General features: G+C 31.6%; 1 protein-coding gene across 3 annotated transcripts; it reads right to left on the bottom strand.

Moving 5' to 3' along the window:
- Nucleotides 1-8,500: 8,500 nt before the first annotated feature.
- Nucleotides 8,501-24,592, bottom strand: LOC134725277 (storkhead-box protein 2-like). Of its 3 annotated transcripts, none has more exons than XM_063588954.1 (4): nucleotides 24,137-24,592; nucleotides 18,444-18,674; nucleotides 13,881-14,315; nucleotides 8,501-10,207 (listed from the first exon to the last, which is right to left on the bottom strand). In XM_063588954.1, the coding sequence occupies exons 1-4, from the start codon at nucleotides 24,468-24,470 to the stop codon at nucleotides 8,613-8,615; spliced, it is 2,595 nt and encodes an 864-aa protein (XP_063445024.1). In that variant the 5' UTR covers nucleotides 24,471-24,592; the 3' UTR covers nucleotides 8,501-8,612. The 3 variants fall into 3 exon arrangements, with proteins under 3 accessions (XP_063445024.1, XP_063445025.1, XP_063445026.1); XM_063588955.1 differs by lacking the exon at nucleotides 24,137-24,592 and adding an exon at nucleotides 22,726-22,913; XM_063588956.1 differs by lacking the exon at nucleotides 24,137-24,592 and adding an exon at nucleotides 22,566-22,673.
- Between the last annotated feature and the right edge of the window lie 2,969 nt (nucleotides 24,593-27,561).

Consider the following 27,561-nt stretch of genomic DNA (forward strand, 5'->3'; position numbering starts at 1 on the left):
AAGGCAGATATATACATAAAGCTTTTCACTTGATATATAATAGATATATAGGAAGATGTGGTGTGAGTTCCAGTAAGACAACTCTCCATTCAAATAACATTTTTTCAAAGTAAACCATTATAGGTTAATGTACGTCCTTCAACACGGAGCCTTGACTCATCAAACCGAACAACAAGCTATAAAGAGCCCCAAAATTACTAGTGTAAAACCATTCAAACGGAGAAACCAACGGTCTAAAGCACATATATAGAAAGAAAATAAGAAAATGCTTATTTATAAGTGCAATCTATCATCATCCAGATAAAACAGACGACATTTATTTAAATAAAAGGAGGGGGAAAAGTCATCAGATCGAAACATCAAAAATGTGTATTCTTAATTGTTTGCGAACTCAACCTACCAGTCTTTCAATGTTCAGGAGGGGAAAAAACATCACTGATAGACAATATCCTACCAGGATCAACCAATCTTTGAGATTGTAACCGAAAATGGACTAGAAACCAAAATGTATTTACCAAACACGTAAAGTTAATGCTATCCTATCACCTATAGCATTTAAACTACGATACAAATATTCCGAAGCCAGGAGCCTCTGGCCTTTGTTAGGGTTGTATAGTTATTAATTTTAGTTTCTTGTGTACAATTTGGAGTTTAGTATCGCGTTCATTATCACTGAACTATAGTATACATAATTATATTTATTAAGGGGCCAGCTGAAGGACGCCTCCGGGTGCGGGAATTTCTCGCTGTATTGAAAACCTATTGGTGACCTTTTGCTGTCGTCTGTTCTATGGTCGGGTTGTTGTCTCTTTAACACATTCCCCATTTCCGTTCTCAATTTTATCATAAATACGAAACAGAACCATGACATCGTCTTGCATGCCAGATATTAGTCATTAACACAGTCTCAATCAAAATATTTTTTTTACTAACAAAACTGTGAAGTGGTCCTGATGCTGAGCATAGTATTTCAGCGGAACTACTTAAATTCAATTTGAGTTCTGTTTCTTACCTTGAAGATAAACAATCAGCCTTTTTAACAGTAAGCATATCAGCTGAAAGTTACACAGACTGATACATATATATATATATTATAAAATGTCCAGGTGGTCGTGTGGTCTAGCGGGATGGCTACAGTGCAGGCGATTTCAGTAGCATGGGTTCAAATACCGGCGAGGGAAGAAAACAAATTTGCGAAAGCAAATTTACAGATCTAACATTGTTGGGTTGATGTTGGTTGATGTTTAGACGAGTTGTTTAAAATGTATATATATAACGATATTTCTGAGATGGCACAAACATATAAGCGATACCATCCTGATTAGCTACACATATACCTGTTGTGAAGAGAGACTCAGTATTGTTCATTGAAGTACAGTAGCCATCCTAATAGTGGCGGAGTTCTGCTTGGTATATCACTTAAGTAAGACCATCGCAGAAAACAAAACATCTGCAGAATCCTGCTAGACTTAGTTATCATTTTAAACTAGGCACCAAAGCATACCCATGTGAATTGAGCCATCAAGAAACATATTGAAGACCTCAGAGTAAACCATTAAAATTTCACTTTTGCCACCAGGACAGGAGGTAGAAATTCAGGTAATAACCGAACCCAAAGGAGCTAGAGAATAAATAACAGGAATAAAATTACTCTTTCTACTGTTCGATACGTTAAAAAAACATCCAGGCTTATATTTTTTTTTCAAACGACTCACCAGTTGCGCTTGAATTACCAGTTGGGAGGCCAAATTAATTACATTCATGCAGATAAGGAGCACTTAAGGAAGTTCGCTATACTCAGTTTCAAAATAAATAGCTTTCCATAACTGTAGTATATATTGAAAGAGAATTAATTAAGAAAACACTTCAAATTTATGACATAATTTACTGGATATGTGTTTCAAAATTTCCCCCCCCCCAAAAAAAAATGATATGTAACTGTAAAAGACATCGGGCTAATTTTTTAATCATTTTAGCGGTAAAGAAATGTTTCGCTGGAAGACCTTTCTGAAACAATTAAATCCTACGCTGGAAGGGCCCAGACACTTTTCGGCAGTAATTAAATCTTATACTTGAAGTCTTGTGCCGTTTTATTGAATTATATGCGCATTTCAACAATTAGTATAAAAAAGAAGATGTGGTATGATTACCAATGAGACAACTGTCCACAAGAGATCAAATGACACAGACATTAACAACTATAGGTCACCATACGGCCTTCAACAATTAGCAAAACCCATACCGCATAGTCAGCTCATAAAAGGCCCCGATAAGACAATGTAAAACAATGTAAAACGAAAAAACTAGTGTGTCTTCAGTGGTGTTCGATGCCAAACTCAATTTAACCCTATTCAAATGTTGATCCAACAACACAAAAAGGCCTTTAAAGATCTTAAAAGAGAGGAGACAGAGAAACTAAAGGCATATTCAAATTCATGAGTCGAAAACAAACTGGCAAATAATGCCATGGCAAATACCGAGAACGACGTAAGTACTAATAGTACATAAAAGTAACATAAAAAAATGCTGAACTCCAAGGAAAATTCAAAACGGAGACCCTAATCAAATGGCAAAATCAAAAGCTTCTCACTGAAACACATCAAACGAATGGACAACAAGTGTCATATTTCCGACTTGGTACAGGCACTTTCTTAAGTAGAACATGGAACCTGGTTTTATAGCACTAAACCTTTCACTTGCACGACAGTCGCATCAAATTCCATTATATTGACAAAGAAACGTGAACAAAACAAACAGACACAATAGGTAAAAATGTCACAAAACACTTCATAGAAAACGTCAAACCGAGCAGCACAAACACCAAACAAATACGGTTGATTTCGGGTGCGCCAGAAGAATGTAGCAAATCTCAGAGCTTTGCACGAGGGAGACATGTTCCTCAATTAAAATGATTTGTTTTTGTTTATAGCACTACATCACTTCAATCAAACAGTACTATAGTGTCCTTATTCGCTTTTTATAACAGTCTTCTGGAGAAACGACAGAGCTCGACTTTGTTGTGGTCTATGGTAAACGGGAGATAACTCAAATGTAAAACGTGGAATATTACAGCTTTTCCCGTTCGTTAGATGTGTCAGGCTTTTGGTTTTGCCATTTGATCAGTGACCTAGGAGTTCGGTATTTTTTTATGTTACTTTTTCTCCATCGCCTTTTGTAAATGGTCCGAGGACACAGAAGAAAAAGGTATAAAACATTTAATTCATCCCAAACTTGGCACTGTAATTCTTTTTAAATAGAGCAGAATGCATTTAAAATTTAGGAGACATATAAACAAGAAGTATTATAATTATATACTTATCAATATAAAAGATTTGTTTCGCCTTTTTATCATTAGATTATTTACTTCAGTATTTACCCTGACTGTAGAAGATATGAGTAAATTGAGAATGGGTGTAAGCGTTAGTGACATCTTGGGCACAAAACAAAGCAAGGCCTTTGTCATGAGATAGAGTTTTATACGATATTTTAAGACCTTAATCGTCCCGAGCTTAAATAGAGTTCAAAATAATATATATTTATAAAAGAGACATATATTGTCGAAATCTAGATCTGGTGTACAAACAAAAATATTGACACCTTGTGTTTGTGGCATAACATCTTGGCCACAAGTTCATTGTTTTCTGTTTAGTATTAAATTTATATCAAGATCCATTTTGTTACATCTCGTGATCAATTTTATTTGACAAAAATTTGTAAGGGTTCCGCGGAACCCAGTGTCTCGCCTACTTTTGCTGTAAATCGCAGGCTCAACAAAATTTGAGGAAAAAAATCAATAAAAATATTCCTCTTGATTCTATCTTTTGATTGTAAGAAGCTTCTGTCCAAGTTTGGTAAAAATCTAGGATAGTTAATGAATCTAATAAATGTTTTGAAAACTTTAACTGCAGACTGAATGTAAATTTAACTGGAAGAAAAACTAAGTCCATTTAAAAGTAAAAAACAGAAAAAATGGATTTATTTTTTTTACAAAATTTACTTCTGGATACTATCTTATGATCATAAATAAGCTTCTGTCCAAGTTTGGTACAAACCCAGGATAGTTAAAGAAAGTTATTAAAATTTTAAAAACTTTAACCACAGGGTGAATGTAATGTTTCCCAGCAGAAAAACTAAGTCCATTTAAAAATAAAATACGGAAAAAATGGATTTATTTTTTCACAAAATTTACTTCTGGATACTATCTTATGATCACAAATAAGCTTCTGTCCAAGTTTGGTACAAACCCAGGATAGTTTAAGAAAGTTATTAAAATTTTAAAAACTTTAACCACAGAGTGAATGTAATGTTTCCCTAAAGAAAAAACTAAGTCCATTTATAAGTAAAAAACGGAAAAATGGAATTTTATTTTCACAAAATTAACTTCTGGATACTATCTAATGATCATAAACAAGCTTCTGTCCAAGTTTGGTAGAAATCCAGTAAAGTTTAAGAAAGTTATTAAAATTTCAAAAACTTAAACCACAGGGTGAATATTTGTGGACGCCGCCGACGACGACACCGACGACGATGGAAAGTAGGATCGCTTAGTCTCGCTTTTTCGACTAAAGTCGAAGGCTCGACAATAACCAATAACAGTCAGCAGGGTTAAAGAACATCAGTTGATCGACCTATTAGTCAAATGCATTTTGTTCCAATATACTTTTTTCACGTTTTTGGTCTTTTGGAAAATGTTGTTTGTGCTGTAATTAGAACCTTCTACAACGAACTTTGTTTTACATGCACACGTATAACAATTGCGGTTTTTATCCAACGCAATCATAGGTTTGAACGTAGTTTTCAATTTAGACTTGTATACAGAAACAAAAACAAATTAGTAAAGAGAGGGTTTAAATGCTTTTGGTGTGGGATGAGGCATAAACAAGTTGAATCTGGGAAAAGAAAGGAAATAATGGGAAGTGGGAACAAATACAAAACAAAAACACGGTATTTGCGAAATAAGTAACACCTTATAAAATGCCAATTCTTCAAACTGCGAGAAAAAAAGAGATGTGGTACTTTGTATGTTTTCTTCTACTTCTGTATAGTATAAGTATCGGACATAGCACTTGTTATCATGGAGATATAATCATACTAATCTGTTTGGTGAGAAAAGTTATCACAATAAGTCAGATATAAAACAAAGCTTCCAAAGGAAACGATTGATTTGTTTAGATAACCTCCTTGTTCAGATTTAAGCTTGGGATAAAATCGAGGTCAGATCTTTATCTTTCGTTTGAACATTTAAGTTTTATGACACTGTCTCTAACGGCGATAAACATTGATACAAAGTATATCATCAAAATCACTTATACACTTGAAGAAATCTGTTAATTCGGAACAAGGTTTACCTAGATGCATTTCCGAGGCTTATCACGGTACTGTATTTGAAAAAAAAATGTGCTTGATTTTCAAGTCTCAGATTGTCAAAAGCGATCAGTTATATTTAAAGACTCCTTTCGTGTTAGATAATTCCTTCTTTTAGACCTCTTGTATGTATTCAGTATAATATATTTTTTGTTCAGAATGAGACACACATGTGTAAAATAACAAATTTTGGTATCCTTTTACATTGGTTGCACCATCGTTATACCGACTTCGTGCATTTCAGAGAATACCCCATGTATGTAGAAAATAACCTTTATCTGGCACAAGTAGTTCCTGTCAGTCATTTTGATTTATTCTTACTACCTCTGACCTGAACCTTTGACATATTTATTTCATAATTGATTGGACTTTTCCTCTCATCATATGTGACTGCATTTAAAGTTTGATTGTTACTTAAAAGTATTAAAAATAGGTCCTCAATGTATGGGCCTGAAACACTTTTTCTACACTAGTATATGTGAGTTTCATTTTTTATAACTGTAAATTAAACCTTCAACGAGGTGACCTAAAATCCATAGGAATCTTCGATTCATTATATGCGACGATATGTAAAAAATATAATTCTGCAGCATCAGGAAACCAACTTAGTTATAACCTTGGGGATTATCTTAATTTTTCATATGGATTAGACCGTTGGTTTTCCCGTTTGATTGGTTTTACACTATTAATGTTGTTGGTCTCTTTATAGCTGGCTGTTCGGTGTGAGCCTAGGCTCCGTGTGGAAGACCGTACCTTGACCTAGAATGGTTTAATTTTTGTCGAGCCTCAGTGCATTGAGTGACTTTTGTTGCAGAAAGTTCGACAAAGGGATATTGATCCGGCGGCGGCGTTAGCTAACTTCTTAAAAGCTTTAACGTTATAGGCTTAGGTGGGAGACCTTGATGTTTCATACTAAGTACGTTGTATATAGATGCCTCATGTTACGAATTTTCCGTCAGTCACATGTCAAATGTCTTTGACCTCAGTTTCATGGTTCAGTGACTGCTTGAATAAAAGTTAAGATTTTTTGTAATGTTAAATTCTCTCTGGTTATATAAAGTAATAGGATAACTATATTTGGTATGTGCCTTCCTTGCAAGGTCTTTATGTCCGTTAGACAGTTTTCACTTGACCTCCACCTCATTTCATGGACAAGTGAACAAGGTTAAGTTTTGGTGGTCAAGTCCAACTGGCTGGTGTCATCTGACCTTGATCTCATTTTCATGGTTCATTGATAAATGTCTAGTTTTCGTGGTTCATGTCGAGTTCATGTGACAGTTGTAATACAGATATATATCTAGGACTATCAACACAATATCAATCATTAGTAAAGAAGGCGATACATTTCAGCGTGTGCAGTGTACTCTTGTTCTTGTATAAATTGGGACTTGGATGGAGAGTTGTCTCATTGGCACTCATATCACATCTTCCTATATCTATATACATCATGGCCAAAAACATCAGACAACTTTTTTTGGAGTTAATGCCATTAAATGACGATTTTGTTCTATTGATTTCGTTTTTGCCCAATATCTTAAAATTTGTATCAAAAATAGATACATTAGAAATTAAAATATTAGTAAGCAAACGTGATTAGCAAGATTAGATCTACAAATAAATTTCAATCATGAAATCAACTGACAACCTTTTATTGGAGTTATAGCCCTTAGATACTCATATCACTATTCTTTTACGTTTTTTCCTAGTATCTGAAAAACTGTAATAGACAGATAGAAACTTGAATGAATAAAATTATCAACAAGACTTGATCTACAATTCATTTGAATTGCCGAAATCAGTCAACTCTTTGTAGTACTTGCTCTTTAATGAAGCGGTGATCTATAGTTGTTTTAAAATATCTGTGTCATTTTGGTCTCTTGTGGACAGTTGTCTCATTATCAATCATACCACATTTTTTTTTTATATTTACCAATATTTCTGTTTTTTACTTCTATTTTGAAAACAATAAAAGATATATAGAAAGTTTAAACAGCAAAAATGATCAGCAAGATAAGATCTACAAAGAAGAAAAATTTTGCAAAAATTAGGAGTGATTGCTTTGGAAGGTCCATGGATGAAGATGCACTTAGACCCAAGTCAACAACACAAGCTCTTAAGAGCCTCTAGTTGATGATAAAGAGATGAAACATTTTTTTTTCTCTGTTTACTCTGTATCTGCATGTAATAACTCATGTAAGGTGTTGCAACAATTTCGACAATGTTGCTCATTTTTTGCATACATAGTTTCTGTCCATCTATCATACAGTCTTCAAAATAATTGACAAAACATTTGTATAATTGCTTTTGACTAGCTTTTAGGAACTAGAAGATCTCTCAGATCAGTGCTTTGTGTTAAAGATCCCCCTCCCCCCCCCAATTCTTGCTAATAAATGGTTAGACCATTTCCAATTGGTTTTTGCAGTTTGTTCTTATAATTTGTTGTAACACCAATGTCCCATGTCAGAAGGAGGGTTAGGCACTTTGAAACATGGTTACCCCTGCCACATTCTATGAGCCTGTTTCAAGTCATGACCTTGTATTCAGAGGTTTTCTTTGGTTGCTGTCATTCTTTTTTGTTTTGTTTATTAATTTGTCAAGTCAAACTATTGGATAGATATCTCATTGGCAATTATAATACATCTTCCTGTATCAAAACAAACATTCAACAGCTTATTTTTCAAGAATATACAGGATAGAAACATGTTGATGTGTAACAAGCAATATATTAACCCCCTGAATATATGACTAATCATTCTCAAAACCTCACAACTCCCTATAAATATTTGCTCTTACTCCTAAATGCTGCAAGATTAGTGAGCAAATATATCAGTTCCAAAGTCTTTTATTTGGTCCTAGACCAAATCTGACATCTTGTAATCTAATTCAGTGTATTTTCAAATATTAGAGTGGACTGGTCCTCAAACCAAAATTCATAACATTTCAATCAAAGACCAATTTAAGACATACATAAACAATGTACAATCTAAAACCTTGTAGAACAGAACTGTGCCATATAAAGATATCTGTGTCTGTGAAATATCGCTCAATTCTATATTTAGAAAATCAACCAGATCATTTGGGATTTATTCATATAGCCAAGCTTCATTGCTGTTGGGGAATAAAAAATAACATCATAGAATTTCAAATAAATTTTTTCTTTCACTTTTTCATGCTTATATTTGAGTGCATGTTCATATACATTTATAAATATTGCTAATTATCTCCCTTATCACAATGACAACATTAATTTACACAACACCAACAATTTGATAATCAGATGAAGGAGATGGCTCCTTGTAGAATTCATTATTTAGCACTATTTTTTCTTTCTGGAAATCTTTAAGATTGTTCAGTTCATGGTGGTCATAACTTAAGTTTTTGTATAATGGCACTTTCACTTTTTTATGTTTACCAAGTTCAATTTCTGACACTCTAGGAGAGTAAAATCCACTATCACCCAGAGTCAAATTTTCTGTTTCTTTAGATACATCTTGCACTCTTTTATTATAAATTACTGTGTCATAACTCTGTTCACTACTGTCCATTAATCCTATATCATCGCTTCTATTTGAAAAAGGCTGATTCTCCTTTGTGTCTTCATTTACTTCTGATGGCACACTTCTTGCCATTTCTATACTGTTAATTTCAACATAATCACTATGCTCAGGAACACATGCATTGATTTCAGCGATACAGACAATTTCATTTTTCTTTAATTCATGGTTGTGTTGAGTATTTACTTGCATCTCCCAACTTTTGTGTAAGTTGTTTGATTTAACATTTTCATAGTCCATCAACTGATTATAGCAAAATACATTGTTATTTTCTGACGGATTTGACAAACCAACACAGTTGACGCCACTATCTCGAGACATGGCTATATTGCTGTGTTTACGGGGTAATGCCCCATGATGCTCATAGTTAATATCATTCTCAATTCTCTTGTAATGTTTAGATCTCCTTCTATGAGATCTATGGTCTGTTCTATTAACTTCACGTAGAACAGGACTAGAACACATATCTACATATTCTCCACTTGGTTGTATAAAACGCTTGTCAACATCTCGCGGTGTAGAGCTATACATGGGAGACATTCCCATTACTCTTGATTGCTCACCCATAACTCTTGATTGCTCCCCCATAACTCTTGATTGCTCGCCCATAACTCTTGATTGCTCGTTTTGAATGTCTTGTTGAAGCTCTCGGTGAGCATGTTGTCTTCGTAGTAATCCAACATCAACTGAATGTCTGTTAGACTTACGATTATGAGATTTTGATCTTCGGACCCTGATATCAGGATTTTTCTCTCGAGACTCCTGAATAGGAAGAAATCTTGCTTCTGGTGACATTTCTTGAACACAATGTGGCCGCTGCATTTTTTTGGCTTTATTGCACATTTTACCTGTAAATGATTCAATTTCATGGTAAGTATGTGCTTTCTCAGATGGAGATACTTTATGAGTTTGTTTATGAGATTTATGATGCTTACTACTGGACACTGCTGTAAGGAGAGTAACAGGAGATATACTGTTACACTGATGAAGGTTTTTCATCTCAAATGTTGGTCGATGTATTTTATTATGAGATATCGGCCCATGAGACATCTGAACCATTCCTGTTTGCTGTGTCACCCACTTATTTGTCCTTTCATGTTTTTTACATTGATCTTGGTACCACATCCATTCAGGGGGAGGAAACTGACCAGAAAATGTGGCATACTTTTTGGTATCTTTAGTTTCTGGTTCTTTACACTTGTGTTTAACCTCTTCTGTTTTCTTGTGTTTAACCTCATCTGTCTTTTTTTTCTTTCCAAACAACTTGGATAATAATGATTTCTTTTCACCTGAAAAAAGAAATAAAAAGGTTTAACAAAAATGCACACATAACATTTACAAAATATCAAATAGATGGTGTTTTTTTTACAAACTCAGTCCTTCTGTGATTATGAACTATTGAATGTTAATTTCATAATTTAAGTTTCCTTATTTTATTAACAGTTTTAAAATACATGTATGTATTTCATGACAACCAGCTGCAAACTTTCATTGATAATTTCCAACCACAGCACTAACATTCATACACATGTTTCTAGATGTATACTTACTTTAATTCCCTTTGAAACAAGTATATAACATGTAGGAGAACTTAACAGAAACATTACAGTTTAAATTATCTCATTACTTTTTGTAATGAATTTCTTTTATGAAAAGGCATTGCAAGTTATTTAAAGAATGTTATCCGCTGTTGCATAATTTTTCCTGAAAATAATATGAACCTTTCAAGAAAAGCTGAAGTAATTTGAAAGAATCTTAGATAAAATGTATCAAGCCTGCATTCCAAACTGCTCTTTTGAGTTTGTATACTAGGTCTACAGAAATAAAGGCTTATGATAACCTGTATCACATGTAGTTCAAATAGCTAAATTGAATGCTAGAGACCTGAATATATTATTTGTTTCACTTTATATCAAATGATTATGTTCATGATATAAAATCTCAATTTGGCATTGAAAAAAGAGCATTCATTTTTTCCTTCTTTAATCCTTTGCAATTTAATTAAAATAAGTTATTTTGTGGGTGTTTTTTAACTGTACATTGTGAATTTAGGCTGACTTGAATGTTCATTATATATTCAGTTTACATCACGCTTTCCCCACAATATCACAGTTCTATTGTTTTGGATAAAAAAATATTTTGGAACTTGAAGATTTTTGTGTACCCAAATTTTATACTGCATATAGTTTTCCAACTTAAATTTTCAATAAAAATTGATTTACTATTTAACACCATCACATATACCATGTATACATAGATCTCAGTTTATCCAGTTTACTAGCACTTAATCTATTAATCTGAGCTTGCATTAATGTTGCAGTCATCTTATCTAAGGATGATTACTTCCGATTTTGATACATACTGAAAACCCCTATGACAAAAACTCTAAATGAAAAAAAAACCCAACTTAATCCTACCTCCATTACTATCAGTCTTATTCCTAATACCAATAACTATACTCCCACATGTAATCTCTCTCTTGTTCATATCTTTTTTTTATATTTTACATGAGGTCAATTGCAATCCTAACATGTAGTTTAAAAGTATTATCTTTTTTATTTCAAATTTTGTGCAAAAAGACTGTAAAAGACTTGTGATACAAATAACCTGATCTCATTGGCTAAGACTTTTACTTTCAACCAATACAATAGTGTTTTATATAATGTGATGTAAGCAGATGTGACAGGTGTTTTTAAGAATCAGTAAGAATGCATGCATGAATAAAATATCAAGCATGTTAATCCATCAAAATATGTCACAAACAAGTGTTTTAAAATAAAAGACAAATTCATTATATTTTTTTACCGAGTATTTAAAATGTATTATATTTCATTTAATTTACATTATACATGTACTTGAATTCAATTTGTGCTGATCGAATTTTCATAATTTTTTTTACCTTATTTTCAAATCAATTCAATTAATACATGTTACGAAAATTATTTGAAGCACAAGAATAATTAAACATGTATGCAGGATGTGTAAAAAGAAAAATACAGAGCTCCTAGGAAAATTCGAAACAGAAAATCTATAATCAAATAGCAGAATCACGAGCTCAAACAAATCAAAGGAATAGATAAAAGATTCCCTTTTTTAATAGAATGGAACATAACTGGAAGCCTGTCGTATAGATGTCAACCAGAAAGTTGATTCTAAAACAAAAGTGTTTTCCTATTTTCTTTGTTTCTTTGTGCAAGACCCAGTTTTTTACTCCCCCCCCCTTTTCCAAACAAGGAAGAAAATAACCCTTCTTTCAAGAATGTGTGGATATCAGACTGAGATTAAACCCTCATTCATCAAACCATGACACCCTTAATATCTTCACACTTTACTTAAATGACTGACTCGAACTAATAAACTTTAAAGGTTTTCCATTAACAAAGAAATCACAAATTTTATTAGAAATTTTATGGGTTGGAAGTAGAATTTTTATTTTTATCAAACAGAATACCGATTCATTAGTTATAGCTTTTATACATTTGACTCATAAAATTCCCTACAGCTAAGATGGTATGTGTTAGGACATGCAATACATAATCAGTTGGAATTATAAGGTTAATTTAAACCAAATGTCAGAATGAAACTATATGAATAATGGAAAAAATTAAAAAAATAAAAAAAAAAATATCCCTTAGGTTGCTTACATTTTTTTCCCCAAAATGATTGTCTTTAACGAAAATTACAAATAACATGTGAGCTGTGTTGGATTGACTTTATTCAAGTGTACATTTTCATGCACATGTATACAACTATGATTGGTTTTAGGAACATTAAACATGTTTATTCAACAAACAAAAGATAAATTTTGATTGTTTTATAACATGTTGAAGGTCAATTTCTAGCTGCAAGAGCCCATATATACAATTTTTGAATGCCCTTAATAATTTCAAAAAGTTTCTGTATTCAGATTTTTCAACAGAAACTTTCAACCTCAGTATATTGACCAGTTTTACAGCTTATAATCTAATCCTATCATTATCCCTGACAAGAGTTTCTACATCTGTAAAACATCTTTTATATTTGCTTATTGAAGCCTAGTTTGTCATAAACACCAAGTTTACTGCTACGACAACTTCAAATTCTAATTAATTCTTTTATTAAAAAGATTAGCATGGTGATGAATAAGTTGTTCAAGTCCTTTTTCTTTTAAAATGGTGTTAACAAGTTGTCTTGCTGGGAAAACTTTTTCAATCCAGGATAAGAGGGAATAGTATCTCTTTCAATCTAAATTCTTTCAAGTGAGAAACGAGTCAATTCTCATCATTGAATAATTGAATATTTTAAACATGCATTGAGAGTATGTAAACCACAATAGATTAAACCACCAAACCCTTTTACTTTCTTATGTAAATGCTAATCTTCAAATAAAAGATTAAATATGCATAAACCCTATGACATAATGAGGTATATAAAGAGCCTTGATTTAATATATAAATCACTGAGACATAAGTGACTCCTCGCTGACTTCAAAACTTTTGCCAGTCATATTGAAAAATCGTCAGAAAATGATGTATGATATATGAATGGAGTTGTCACTTTATACCTCCTTGTAAGGTACAAAGGAAAAATGAACAATTTGGTGTCTAATGTTTCCTAACAAATATAATCTAAATTGAATGTTTGATCAGTGTACTTGAAATAAAAATAAAATATATTTGTTTTAAAGGTATCTGCATTTCATCCTAAGGCAGCATGATATGCACTTTGATAACACAGTCAAATGGTGCAACCTAAGATAAAATTTACATTTTCTTTAATCCTTTTTACAGAAGTTTAATAACCAATCTTATTGCATGGTATACATATTTTCTATCAAAAAATGAATTAACTGGAGCTGCACAAGCCCAAAAGTATACCATCTTCTTTTCTATTTAAGTTCTATCTAATTTTTTTAAAGAACAAATGAATGTTGCTTTCACTGCACTAGTTGATTGTCAGTCAATCATATCATTTTGTACGTACCCTTTTCCTTGACTTTGTTTAGATTACTCTTCATAACATTGACATCTTTATTAGTTAGACAGTCATCTTGGGCTCTTACAGAAACATTCTTTTTCAAGGATTCTGCATCATTATGATTCTTATCCTTGTGTCTTCTAGCACTATGGCTACGATGTAATCTTGACTTTTCTGTCTCTTCTATCTTTAATTCTGGTGTGCTGGTTCTTTTTTGATTGGCTATGCTTACTTGGCAAGATATAGACCTAACCGGTGGTAAAGTCTGTGTCATAGCAACTGTTGTCATGGGAACTGCGAAAGGTGACATTTTTCGCTCACACATTGTTTGACTTCTAGAAAATGGTAGATACATAGGATTGTGTTGAGGTGGCAAACTTGGCGAAGGTAGGTCGACTGGGAGTCGGAGGGTATCAGGCGTAACCACAAAGTATCCACTACCTGAAAAAAGATGACATCGTTATGGTCATTCTGTATGTGAAATTACAAAGCACACAGATAATGCATACAATATTCACAAAATTGGGATTTATAATATAGTAAAGTATGCTGGTCTTAAAAACAATCTTCCAAATTAATAAAGAAATGTTTGAGGCAGTTCTGAGATAATTCAATCAGAAACTCAACAAAAACTTTCTGAATGTACCAAATTTGCCTAATCCCCAAATGCTTAGAACATTTCCAAAAGGACTCTTATAATGGATGAAATACAATGCACAAATAAAGGCAACCTAGATCTGAATATATTTTTTTCTCTCAGCTTTTTCATTTTTATTTTAAGTGTTATATTGAGGATATTTGCTTGACAATTCAAATGTACAGTAGTTATGAGTGCTTATAAATTATTATGAAATTGGATTCTTCAAAACCTTTTCCTGCATAAAGATTATGTATGATCAAAATAAATTAAAGTAAAGATTTTTTTATAAGAGGCCTAATCTTCTTTCAAGCTAAATTTTACCTGCGACTAGTGCAAAAGTTAACAATTGGTGAAAAGTAATCATACAATCATCCATTCATACATTTCCTCTGAGTTCAGTATTTTTGTGATTTTACTTTTGACAATATAGCCCAAAATTTTACTAAGCAACTGTTGCTAATGACAGAATTACTATTCACTGATATTTTAAATTTCCTTTACAATAGCAATAGGAGATATGAATGAAAGAATTTGAAAAGATGCCTTATAATAACCAACTATGAATTACATTGGACTTTCATGTCTTGCTTGATATTTCATTTCTTTTTTTCACATTTGATTTTTGTGTCGGAAAAAGCAGTGTTGAGCTTAAACTTTGTATCACAAAAGACAAGCTTGTTTGTTTGAAAGATGCCTTCTGTACAATGGCAAATATTACAGAAACACATGTTAAAGGCGTAAGCATGTTATGTCATACATGTCATACATTCATACATGTATATGAATGCAACTTGCTTTGTTCTATATAGAAGTCAACATGCAAATCAGAGTTGACATGCCAGTTACCATGATAACCTTCTGTAGGAAAACTTGTTACCCTAGTCGTAGACATATATTTCTGACTACCAGTCTGATAAGCTTTCTTCATACATTGAACTGCAACTTACAAATATATATATTTAATATAAGAAGCAGAAAAATTGAAACCATGACCTCATCCACTCAAGGTCAGCCTGCTACACCAAGACCACAATGGAAGTTACTGCACGAAAGCAGCAAATGATTAATTTTTAAGTCTTTGTTTTAACTCAGTTAAAAAAATGAAACCATGACCTCCTTTGCTCAAAGCAAGCTTGCTAAGCTAAGACCACCATGGAAGTTAATATAATATTTTCTATACTGAGGTAAAAGTTTCATTGATATTCGGATGAACCAAAAAAGCCACATAATTACCATTTATCCACAATATTTGCAAAAAGAAAGTAATGTTTTTATGCAAATCACTTAAATATTGATTCTGTATAAACAAATATAACAAGTTAATAAAAAAAGATATGTATCAAAACAATCTATTTTTAAGAAATAAATGAGCTATAAAAACCGCAGGGACCATTAACTCATAATAAAATCCATATTCACAAGCAGTCAATTTATATTTTTACTACAAAACACAGAAAACAAATTGGAGAGTTGGTAATCAAAATATCTAATACATCAGCAAGTGCCTTTTTCTAAAGTTTATAGACCATGGATGGGTATCCAATTGTAAAAACATCAAGTTAATAAACATCAGTTATAAATTTATGTCTGTAATTGTAAATAAAAAACAAGGCCATTTATTTCAGTATGCTTTAACAAAGGTCAAAAGGACAAGAACAGAGGAAAATCTATGTACAAAACAGAATACAAATGGCATAAAATCCAACCAACTGGATCACATTCTCAGATGATAATGTATTATATCTTGGTTCGTTTTTTTTAAACCTTCTTTAACAGTTGTTTATTTATTGTTTAATTTACTTTTGAACCAAATTTTCAAATGCTTAATCAGTGTGATTTCTTCATATCCTTTTTTGTCAATTCAGAAATACATGGTTGATACTTTGTATCTTTCGTAGTTTTTGTTTGATACTTTATTGCCTCAGGGAGATAAAGAGATTTTAAGTTTTGCTCTTATAAAATTAACAACTTTGTTATTGAGAATATGTTTTATAAATTATCACAACTGGTTTTTGATTTTGATTTATTGTGATCAGTTTTTATTTACAAGATGCATATATCATGATGCAACCTTCATCAATGCATGTTCATAGTGAAAGTATCACAATGATGGCATTCTTCATAAAAAAATATGTTCAAACTTTGAGTGGACTGTTTCCACATTGACTTGGATGGAGAGTTGTCTCATTGGCACTCATACTACACTTCTTATTTCTATGTTACTCACTGCATTCTGATTTTCAGCAATTGAAAAATAGCCTAATCATGGTTAACATATAAATGCTTATAAACATTGCAATAGATCAACATCATGCTGATAAAAAAAGTCAAACACCTTTTTCTCTTAAAGGTCTTTCTTAGGCATTTGTTTGTCCTATGTAAGGCAGAGAAACATCAAAGTTTACAGAGATGTTGAAAATAAAACAACAAACTATAAACTTTACAATAACATAGACATTGACATTTTCTGTGTTTGCAATTTGTAAATTTAAAAATTCTTGAGTAACTAAAACATCCAGTCGATTTAAGACTCAATTACCTAGTAGTTTAAACCATCATTAGTTTGCCATTGATCTATGTATTTTTTGTATTCAATATGTAATTGCTTTCAAAATTTTATTTACTCTGGAAAAGAATCCTTTAAGTAAATTTGAATTTTGAGAATGGGACCTTTATTGAATTCATAAACTTGCATCAATTATGTGAGAAAATATTGTTGTAACTGATTATTTAAATAATAGTAATCTATTTGTCACTGCCATGTAAGGAATTTTCACTAGACTTTATTACAGCGAGAACTTTAAACCCGAACTCTGACCCCTTTTTTTAATTGAAACATATGGTCTCTGATCCTGAATTGGAAATCCACTAAATCGACATCCTAATGACAAAGGACACTTTCTCACCTGCAAACATCTCAGGTGTATTCTATATTCATTCAGGGCTTTTGTTGTCAAAATTTTCACAATATTTTTCTACTTTATCCTTGAGTTGGAAATTTTAGAAGTAAAATAATTAAGGAATTCTATATAGCAATTAAATTATTTATTACAAATCAGATCTACTCAATTTAAATAAGAAATTTGAGTTTCTTATCTCCCAAAATTGTGGTGTTACAACCTTAGTTATCACACAATAAGGACTAAATGAACACGAATAAAAGACTTAAATTTCAGAATTTTCATTATTTAAACGAGTGTTAGATCTTTTCGTTCTACTCTGTTCAAAACAGCATTTTTTATTATCTTTGATAGATGAATTCAATTCATATTAGTTAATTTTCTCTTACAAACCAACCTTTTATCATGTCTAATATATATGTAACGGTAAAAAGAACTTTTAAATAGTTACTTATGATAAAATATACCCTTAAGATATCAATATACTGGAGTTAATTTTATTTCCTTACATTTTCATACAAGAAAGCTTGCTGTTTCTTTTAAAATTGACTAGGATTGCCAGATTTCCTGCAGAAGGTCATTGGGTCTCAAAACTGACAGACTCTCCTTCTTTTTCAGCAAACTATATTTTACAGAGGTATAATTTTATTTGCTTAAATGTAGACCAATGAAATCTGAAGAACAGTTGGTTTGAGACTTTGAGTGTGATACTGGTAGCTGATCACAAGTAATTATATAATGGGATATAATAGAGTATAACAAGTGTTCCAGCTAGGCCGTTTTCAGAGGGCATAGCGCCGATTTTATTAACAGTTGAGTAACAATACCTTCCATCATTTTATTTAGTACTATCAATAGCTGGTATGCAATAAAATTGAGAATGGAAATGGGGAATGTGTCAAAGACTATTACCAGACAAAAAAGCAGATAACAGCCGAAAGCACACCAATGAGTCTTCAATGCAGCGAGAAAATCCTGAAGTATTTATTATATACCTAAAATTAATCAAAAATAATACCCTGTACATACCAGTATGAAAAAGTTTTCTTTCTTGAATCAGGTTGTGCAGAGTTTCATAAACAAGCTGGTTGCTTGGTAACTGTGTTCCTTGGTAACATTTTTTAAGCTGTGCCTGTATAATATCAACTGTTGCTAGGATCTGTTTGTTGTTGAGGTCAAGGATAATGAGACAGAGTATTTCTGGGAGGGGAATAAAATGATTCTGTGGTACCTCCTGCATGGTTATATTACCAATATCTCCTGAAATGACAATAAAAGAAATTAGTATAATGTTGGCACTGATTATATGACACTAATAGAACTGAATGTATGGCACTGTTAGTACCAATTGTATGGCACTGTTAGTACCAATAGCATGACAATATTAGTACTAATAGTATGGTGTTGTTAGCACTAATTGTACAAATGTATTTCATTTTTAGTATACTAATTATATGGCACTTTTAGTACTGATGGTATGGCTTACACTCTTACTGTGTCTGCAGACAATTATAACATATTCAATTTTCAGATTTTGACGTTGTGCATTTAAAATATAAAATCGAATCAAATTTTATGTTGTCATTATAATTGTACTTGCTTTAAGATTTACATAAATGGTGTTAGGTTATGGTATTGTAATCTTTCTAACATTTTTAATATTAAAACAAGGAGACATGGTGAGATTACTAATAAGCCAAATATCCACAAAAGACGGTGTACAAATGTATTTCATTTTTAGTATACTAATTATATGGCACTTTTAGTACTGATGGTATGGCTTACACTCTTACTGTGTCTGCAGACAATTATAACATATTCAATTTTCAGATTTTGACGTTGTGCATTTAAAATATAAAATCGAATCAAATTTTATGTTGTCATTATAATTGTACTTGCTTTAAGATTTACATAAATGGTGTTAGGTTATGGTATTGTAATCTTTCTAACATTTTTAATATTAAAACAAGGAGACATGGTGAGATTACTAATAAGCCAAATATCCACAAAAGACGGTTGGGCCAAAAGATATTAGTTGGCCTTCATTGTGTATTTAAACTGTATATTGACAAAATTGTTATTTTGAAAGAAAAAAATCTGAATATTGTTTCACCATTTTTATAGGAATAATCATAATGTTTGACCTTCTACAGCTATTTGTATTACTGAATTTGTGGATAAAATAAAAATATTTAACATAAAAAAAAGATTTTTATTTCCATTGCAGTATTTGAAAATGGAGAACTCCTTTGATTGTCAATACATGTAGATGCCATCTTTATAACATGTATATACATCTTTAATAAAATTTATAGCATTAAAATCAACATGTAGCAACTGTTGTAATTAATATGCAGAAATAATATCTCAGATAACCTTCACCTTATCGAATAAACCAATGAACTAGACCAATAACAGTCAACTCTGTACATATAAAAGTAATAGCTGTCTTGTCACTTGGACTTCAATTGTTGTTATAGAGTACAACCTCTAATTAATGTCCCCCCCCCCCCCCCCCTACATATCACCATATAAATCTAATTACATTAAGTTGTTAGATGATAAAGGAGATTGATGATAAAAGAAATTTCAGCAAGAGTTTTAGATGTATCTTGCCAGGATCTTGGCACTTTCTGACATCTTAATTGGTATTGAATGTCTAAATGAAATTGTATGCACAACTTAACTTATTCATTATCATTTGATAACAAGAGTTCAAATTCTTTAAGGGTTTACAAGTTAAACCGAAAATATGGAACTGTTTTCAACTTTTGTATTTAGAGGTTCATGTTCTCATGCCAGGTCTTTTAATTAGTGGTTCGTCTGCACTGAAGGATCTGACTAAACAATTTCAAAAGAAGCAAATTTAATGTGTGATGGAAAAATGAATGGTACATGGTGAATAAATAAACAGATAGCAACTTATCTACAGTAGCAATAAAACAGATGAGGATTGGCGAAAAATATGCATCTATACCTAAAAATACTTCAGAATATTTATTGCAGTAATTGAAAATTCAGGAGTACAAAAAAGCCATTTTCATCACCTAATATTTCACAGATTTTTTTTGTTTCTTTTGATATATAGGCAAAGAAATCACAAAATATTTTGGCATCTTTACAAAAAAGAAAATGGATTTTGAGTGCCCACACCTAAAGCAAACAAGCACCTACATGTAATATATGCATTTACATGAAAGCTTCAAAGATCAGGGAAGGATAGCAGTCTTTTGTAATGGAGGTATAACCCAAAGATAACCATAATGTCAATGTAAATGGGTTAGGATTAATGTACAAACGCTATCTTGATGACTTTACAAATACATATATCGTAGGTCTTATCCATAATATTTGACAAGGATAAGTACAAGATATTAGAACTATACCAATAAATTTGACAGTAAATCTGCATGTGATTTAACATGTATTGATCGTCATTCTGACCATGTCTTACTCAATAAAAAGTCATAATCCAAGCTTATTTCAATAAAATACATGTTAAAACATCAGATATTGGCAATGTAAATGTTAAGAGACAGATTATTATTGGAATTCTTATACAATGCATTAGATCATAAATACATCTGGGTAAACTTGATTTAAGGACCCATTACAATGAAATATTTTTACACATGTCTCTTATTTAGGTGTTGGCAAACAATGACTTAGCATTATAAAGATTGGTAGAGGTTTCCATTTAAAAATCTAGGTACCCTACAAAATTTTTGGATAACCCATCCAAAATAGTTTCTCTTGTGCTTCCTCATTAAATTTGGCTTGCCATTTTAAAACACTATGATTTTTAGTAGTTTTCTTCAATGCCATATCAATGGTATTGAAAATTTTAGGGGAGAAATAATGGAAAATTGCTGAAAATACATTCAATGGCAAATCGAGAAGAAATTGCTATCACATTATAATCATAACAAATGGTTGGCATTGTTACATTAGTTTTTTCTCTTACAAACTTCTTATTTTTTTCTGCGGTAACATCTGTTTTAGATATCAAACTGTTCATTAAAAGTGTGGAATTCTATTATCAGTGTATAAGTACAAAGTAATATTTCTAATTGGAACCAACATCTAATAAATCCTGTTATTTCACTTCATTACATATTTTATCAACAACTATCCTTCAAAATGTGGTAAACTTGGAAAACTTTCAAATACTAAGCCAGCTTTCGTAGAAAGCAATACTTTTGTATCAAATGTAACTAACTATCTTTATTTCCATCTGCAGTAGGGGAAATGATATTGCTTGTAGCAATACATCAATCCAACAATTGATGTCATTTGTATTTAAAAGCATTCATATACATGTGTTATCCTAAATAAATTATTGATTGTATAAGAAAGCTGTGAAAATATTCTGCATAAATGTAAATTCTTTGTCATCATACATTGCTTTTATGCCTTTCAAGTGCATCTTTTTCTGAAGCAGATAGAACATTTATATTTAATATTGCATGGCCATCTGCCTTAGATTTAAAAGGAACACAAACCATATGTATTAATTGCATAAATTAACATGAAATTAAATAAACATGGCAAATTATCTAAACATGTTAATATCAATTAGCTAAATGACTGTCACAACATAATTGAAAGTGATTTTGATTTGTCAATAACTTTTAACCTGTAGATGACATACATGTGAAATAGCTCACATTTTCTACCCAACTAAGTGATGAAGGTTTATTTAGCAATTAAACAGAGACAGTAGGTGATAATACCTTGAAGTGACAGGTGACAAAACTGACAGGTGTAAACTGTCTAATCCATTAACTGGATAATACCTTAAGTACATTATGGGATATATGGTAGATGTCTATTTCATGCTGTGTGATTTACTTTATATTTTGCATACTCCTTTTGTTCATACCCTGCATGCAAAAGACATATGACTATCAAAAATCATGATAATTTAACATCAAAGGTATTGAGTTTGGGTTGAAATTTTACTTCCAACTCCATATGAACTTATTTTACAACTGAAAATATGCAAAGTTATATAAACAAAAATAAAATAAAGTTTTCCATCAATCATGAATAAAAATTCACCTTAAAATTTAAGAAAACAGAATAAATTTGTTCTATAAACAGACACCATAAAAAATAAACTTTCAAACAAATTCTCTACCTGAATATTACCTTTTAGCTGTGTTTATAGCTTCCTGCAGGTAAACAATTGAATTATCATTATTTCAATGCTTTTCCTAGTATTATTTAGATTTATACAAAGAGCAGACGCAGGTGTGTCTTTAAATTATACAAATATGATTATATTGGACCAAAGATATTGATAACATACCTGCTCTGTCATAAATTAAAATAACTGGTATATATATAAATAACAGAACTTGATGTACTAGTCTAATAGTAATCTATACCTGGCCTCTGGGCAGTCAGATACAGCCAATCTTTGATGATTGAACAGATACTTGTTATCTTACAGTGTAAACAAATAATCTAATTTGGACAATTATGGGGAAATGAAACATCCTGACCTTCTGGCTATTATTTTAACAAGGTGTTAATACCATAATCTAATTTATGTTCTAATGAACCTCTTTTGTTTGATTTGTTTATAATTTTTATGGCTTTTACAAATATAAACATCAAAGTGATTTTATACATATGGTTCTTAATAAAAATTAAAACTTGTTTTTAATTGTAACAAAAACATATACACATTGACAATTATTTTTTTATTGGAACCTATTTAGTTAAGAATCTAGATTTCCTACTCTTATTTTTACAATTATATTTGCATGTAGATTTATGAATACTTTACATTAATGTTTTCACTATTGGTAATTTTTTACCAGAAATTCTTCTGAATATGTTTTTTTAATGCCAGGAAAAGACATTGATACACTTGTTGCTTTTGACTCGTTGATTCCAAATATTCTGTAAAAACTTCATTTCAAAGAAGAGACAAATTGTGTTCACATAAAAATGTAAAAACTTTTGTTAAACTCACAAATTGTTTATTCTTAAAAAATTCATGTTAAAATCTGTTTTTTTTAATATTTCATTTGATTTAAAAAAAAAAAAAATATTATTCGTTGGATACCAACTTTTGTTAATTTCGTGGGTAAAGGTAAACCACAAAATTAAATGTTCAACGAATGACAATTTCTGTATAGGCCTGTATGCAGACTTTCACAAAACCACAAAATCAATTGTCCACGAACATGCAAGTTTCCAGTTATCCCCGAAAATTGGTACCCACGAACATAAATGAATCCACAGTAGCTTGATTCAAATGTAACTGATGATTTCTTGTGTACGTAGCGAAACACATCTGGCATACAGAATTATAAGCCTGGTGATTTTTTCATAATGTAACAAAAAATTTAACATCATTTTAATATATCAAATATTAATATATAATGCATATTGAAAAAGTGCATCACAATGTCTTCAGTTTAACTTTATGTAATGCCCCATGAGACTTGAGTCATACAAGTATTGTTTCTGATAAATGAGTGACGCATAAAGATTAATTTTATGCACTTACACATGCTTATTGATTAAAAAAAGTACAATTTATGAATTTTTAAATTAACAAGATATATATGATCACCTTTTATCTTCTTTTTATAATTAATTTTGACCAAATTCAAGTGAAAATGTATACATAGATATTTTATTAGATTTAAAAGTCAACTTAATTATTTGTAATTTGTATATATTCTATGACCATTTTTGAAACTTACCAATTTTTTCAATCCTGCAGTTGTGAGGATCATTTAGAACTCTCCTACCCCATGCCATTCTCAGATTTTCTAAACATACATCAGTTCCACCAAGTAATATCGTATTTGGTTCTAAAAATCCTAAATATTGAAGATTTTTAATGCTGTCTGATAATGCAGAATTCCAATAACAAGTGCTATTCCGAAGTTGAAAATCGTCGAATATTTCTTTGCCATTTACAGCTTTATCCTCAACAACAAGCGACACAACCATAGCTAAACATTTCGAAGTAACAGGAGATACCTGTTGAAAAATCTGTTTATTTTCTTTCCGTCCTGCTGATTTCCCAGTCATTCTGACAGTAAGTTTATATTACCTACCCGCCAATACATTTAAATAAGATAACAACATAAATATACGATATATTTGTGTATACTGGTTATTAGTAACGCTTCAGTGACCGATCCTAGCGGCATTATCGGCAAGGTGCCCGTTTAAGGGGAGATAACTATATTTGAAAACAAGTAAAAATGCCGGGAATTTTTAAACTGAATTATTCTTTAAACACACAAACCTTTTATCGTATTTTTTATATTAATTCCTCTTATATCGGGAAACTACTTGTTGTAACATATAATGTCTATTATTGTGTGTTTAATCACCATAGAAAATATAAAATACCATTTGTTTTTATGTTGTTTAACTTTGCCTGTGGTTTAAACTTAAAAACCTCATAAAATTAAAATGATGAAATTGTTATATCCTTGAATAAGTTAACATTCTGTAAGAAAAGTTCCCTTAGGGTATCATCTATCCAGAATGCTGCTGAAAACTACATAAGTTTCACCATCTGGTAAACTGCAAACCGAGCTGCAAACAAATATTCGGAGATGACGCGGAAAAAACGAGGGAAACACATGCATTATTGTTCATATAAAAGTGAATATTGGAGAAAGTTTCAAGCAATGGAATGAAACTGTAGTACTAGTATCGATTTTTGACTCTAAAGACTCTAAATGACGTGAACTTCCATATCCTGAAAGCAGCTTATTGTAATTTGCCAAAAAAAATCCGTCTAAATGTATATAAATATTCACACAAAATTTTATGAACCGAACATCTCCAATGAATATGTATACAATTAAACACTCTAGAAAGTTTGACGGCTCTGCCTGGCTTAACAATTCAAGTTAGGCTTCCAATGAAACTATAAATTATCTATACATTATTCGACTTCTGTTCAATGCACGCATACAAACCATTTAGAATACTACAAGTTTATAATTTGCATTCCATGTAGCCTTACTGCAACATATTATTTAATGTACTTGGGGCATGCTGAACATGTGGTAAGAGACAGGAATGGAAATGTATTAAAAGGCGTTTTCTGGCCTCAATTTGTCCCATTCTGAATGCTAAGTAGAAGACGAAGTAGGAATTCATGTAACCCGGGGGAAAAAAATACTTCTAAATGGACAGCGGGGTTGGAATATTTAATACTAGTTTATTAGGTAACATGAATGACAATGACACATGTTACTAAATGATTCTGTAAGCAACCCTTCGAATACAATAGTAAGACGTGCGTTTCGCTTTTAAAAGACTCACCAATGACACCCAAATCTAATATTTTAAAAGGCCAAATTAAACACGAAGATGAAGAGCACGGATGACCTCAATCTCCTAATAGTTTTGACTAATAGTAGAGCAAAGTTAGTATTGAATAGAGTTATCAATTAGGCTGAATGTGGAATACCAAAATCATTAACCGGTTAATCGGACCTTTTTCAATTTTAATAGTTTTTTTTTTATATAAATGCATATACTAGAATAATAACAATAACTAATACTAATATTTGAATATGATCACCGTCAATTATCTAGTATATTAATATTTTAGTACTCAATTAACTTGGCAATCGCGATATTTTCCAGCTTATCCTTAATTAAGCACGAAGACTCGTTGTCTAGTCTTAGCTTGGGACAAACTGTATTAGGTAAACATAATTTGCAAAGATGTAGAAAAACATACATTTAACACGTGTAAGCTGCTTAAATTTTCGATTTAGTTGTTTTTTTCCATTTTAAGTTTTTTTAACTAAATATTGAAAGAACGTAAATATAAAAGTGCAAATCATTTACATCCAAGGCTTGATCATATTTAAAACAATTTTGACCAAAGCCGGGCTTCAAAGTTATTGTTAAACTGCCTATTCTAGAGGTGGCGTGAATCAGATGTGGATACTAAATAAAATCCAAAGATCTTTTAGAGTACATACGATCTAAGACTATTTCATCTTCCAATAGTATTAAAATATTTAACTTTTCTACACTTTACACAAGTATTCTCCATTCCAATCTAAAAGACAAATTGAAAGAGTTGGTATTGCAATGTTTCATTAAAAAGAATGGCCAACGTAGATACAAATATCTCGTCTTAGGGAGGGATAAATCCTACTTTGTAAAGGATCACACCGATTCGAACAAAATATTCTCTGGAACTGACATAATCAAGATGCTTGATGTCTTGATTGATAACATGTTTTTTTTACGTTTGGAGGACGTGTTTTCAACAGACTGTCGGCATTCGAATGGGAATCAATTGTGCCCCTCTTAAAATTTTCTTGCCAACTTCTTTCTTTATTATTATGAGGCTGAATTCATACAGGAATCTCTTAGGAAGAAAGATCAGAAGTTAGCAATATTCTTTAACTTTACTTTCCGCTATATAGATGATGTTCTCTCACTAAATAATCCAAAATTTGGTGACTATGTTGAACGAATTTATCCCATCGAACTAGAGATAAAGGATACAACAGATACAATTAAGTCGGCCTCATATCTTAACTTACATCTAGAAATTGGAAATGAAGGCCGGTTGAAAAAAAACTCTCCGACAAAAGAGATGATTTCAGCTTCCCAATTGTGAACTTCACATTTCTAAGTAGCAACATTACAGCAGAGTCTGCATACGACGTATATATCTCCCAATTGATACAGTATTCCCGTGCTTGCATTTCCTATATCTTGATTTCCTTGATAGAAGGTTGCTGCTCACAAAGAAGCTATTAAACCAAGCGTTCCAAAAATGTTAAATTTTACGGACGCCATTACAAGTTGGTTGACCGTTATGGAATAACCGTTTCACAGATGATATCGGATATGTTCCTTACGTCGTAGCTACAATCCATTTTCCTTTTCATGAATGTGACCTACCGAATTAGACTTTTTACCGGGTTTGAAATAAAATGAGTAACACGACGGATGCCACATATGAAGCAGGATCTGCTTACCCTTTTAAGGCACAGGAGATCCCCCCACTTTTTGGTGGGGTTCGTGTTGCTTAGTCTTTAGTGTTCCATGGTTTTCTGTGTACTATTATTTGTCTGTTTGACGTTTTTATTTTTAGCCATGACTATGCGGTATGGGCTTTGCTCATTGTTGA

The sequence above is a fragment of the Mytilus trossulus genome, chromosome 7 (genome assembly GCF_036588685.1).
Source record: "Mytilus trossulus isolate FHL-02 chromosome 7, PNRI_Mtr1.1.1.hap1, whole genome shotgun sequence".
Taxonomy (NCBI): Eukaryota; Metazoa; Mollusca; class Bivalvia; order Mytilida; family Mytilidae; genus Mytilus; species Mytilus trossulus.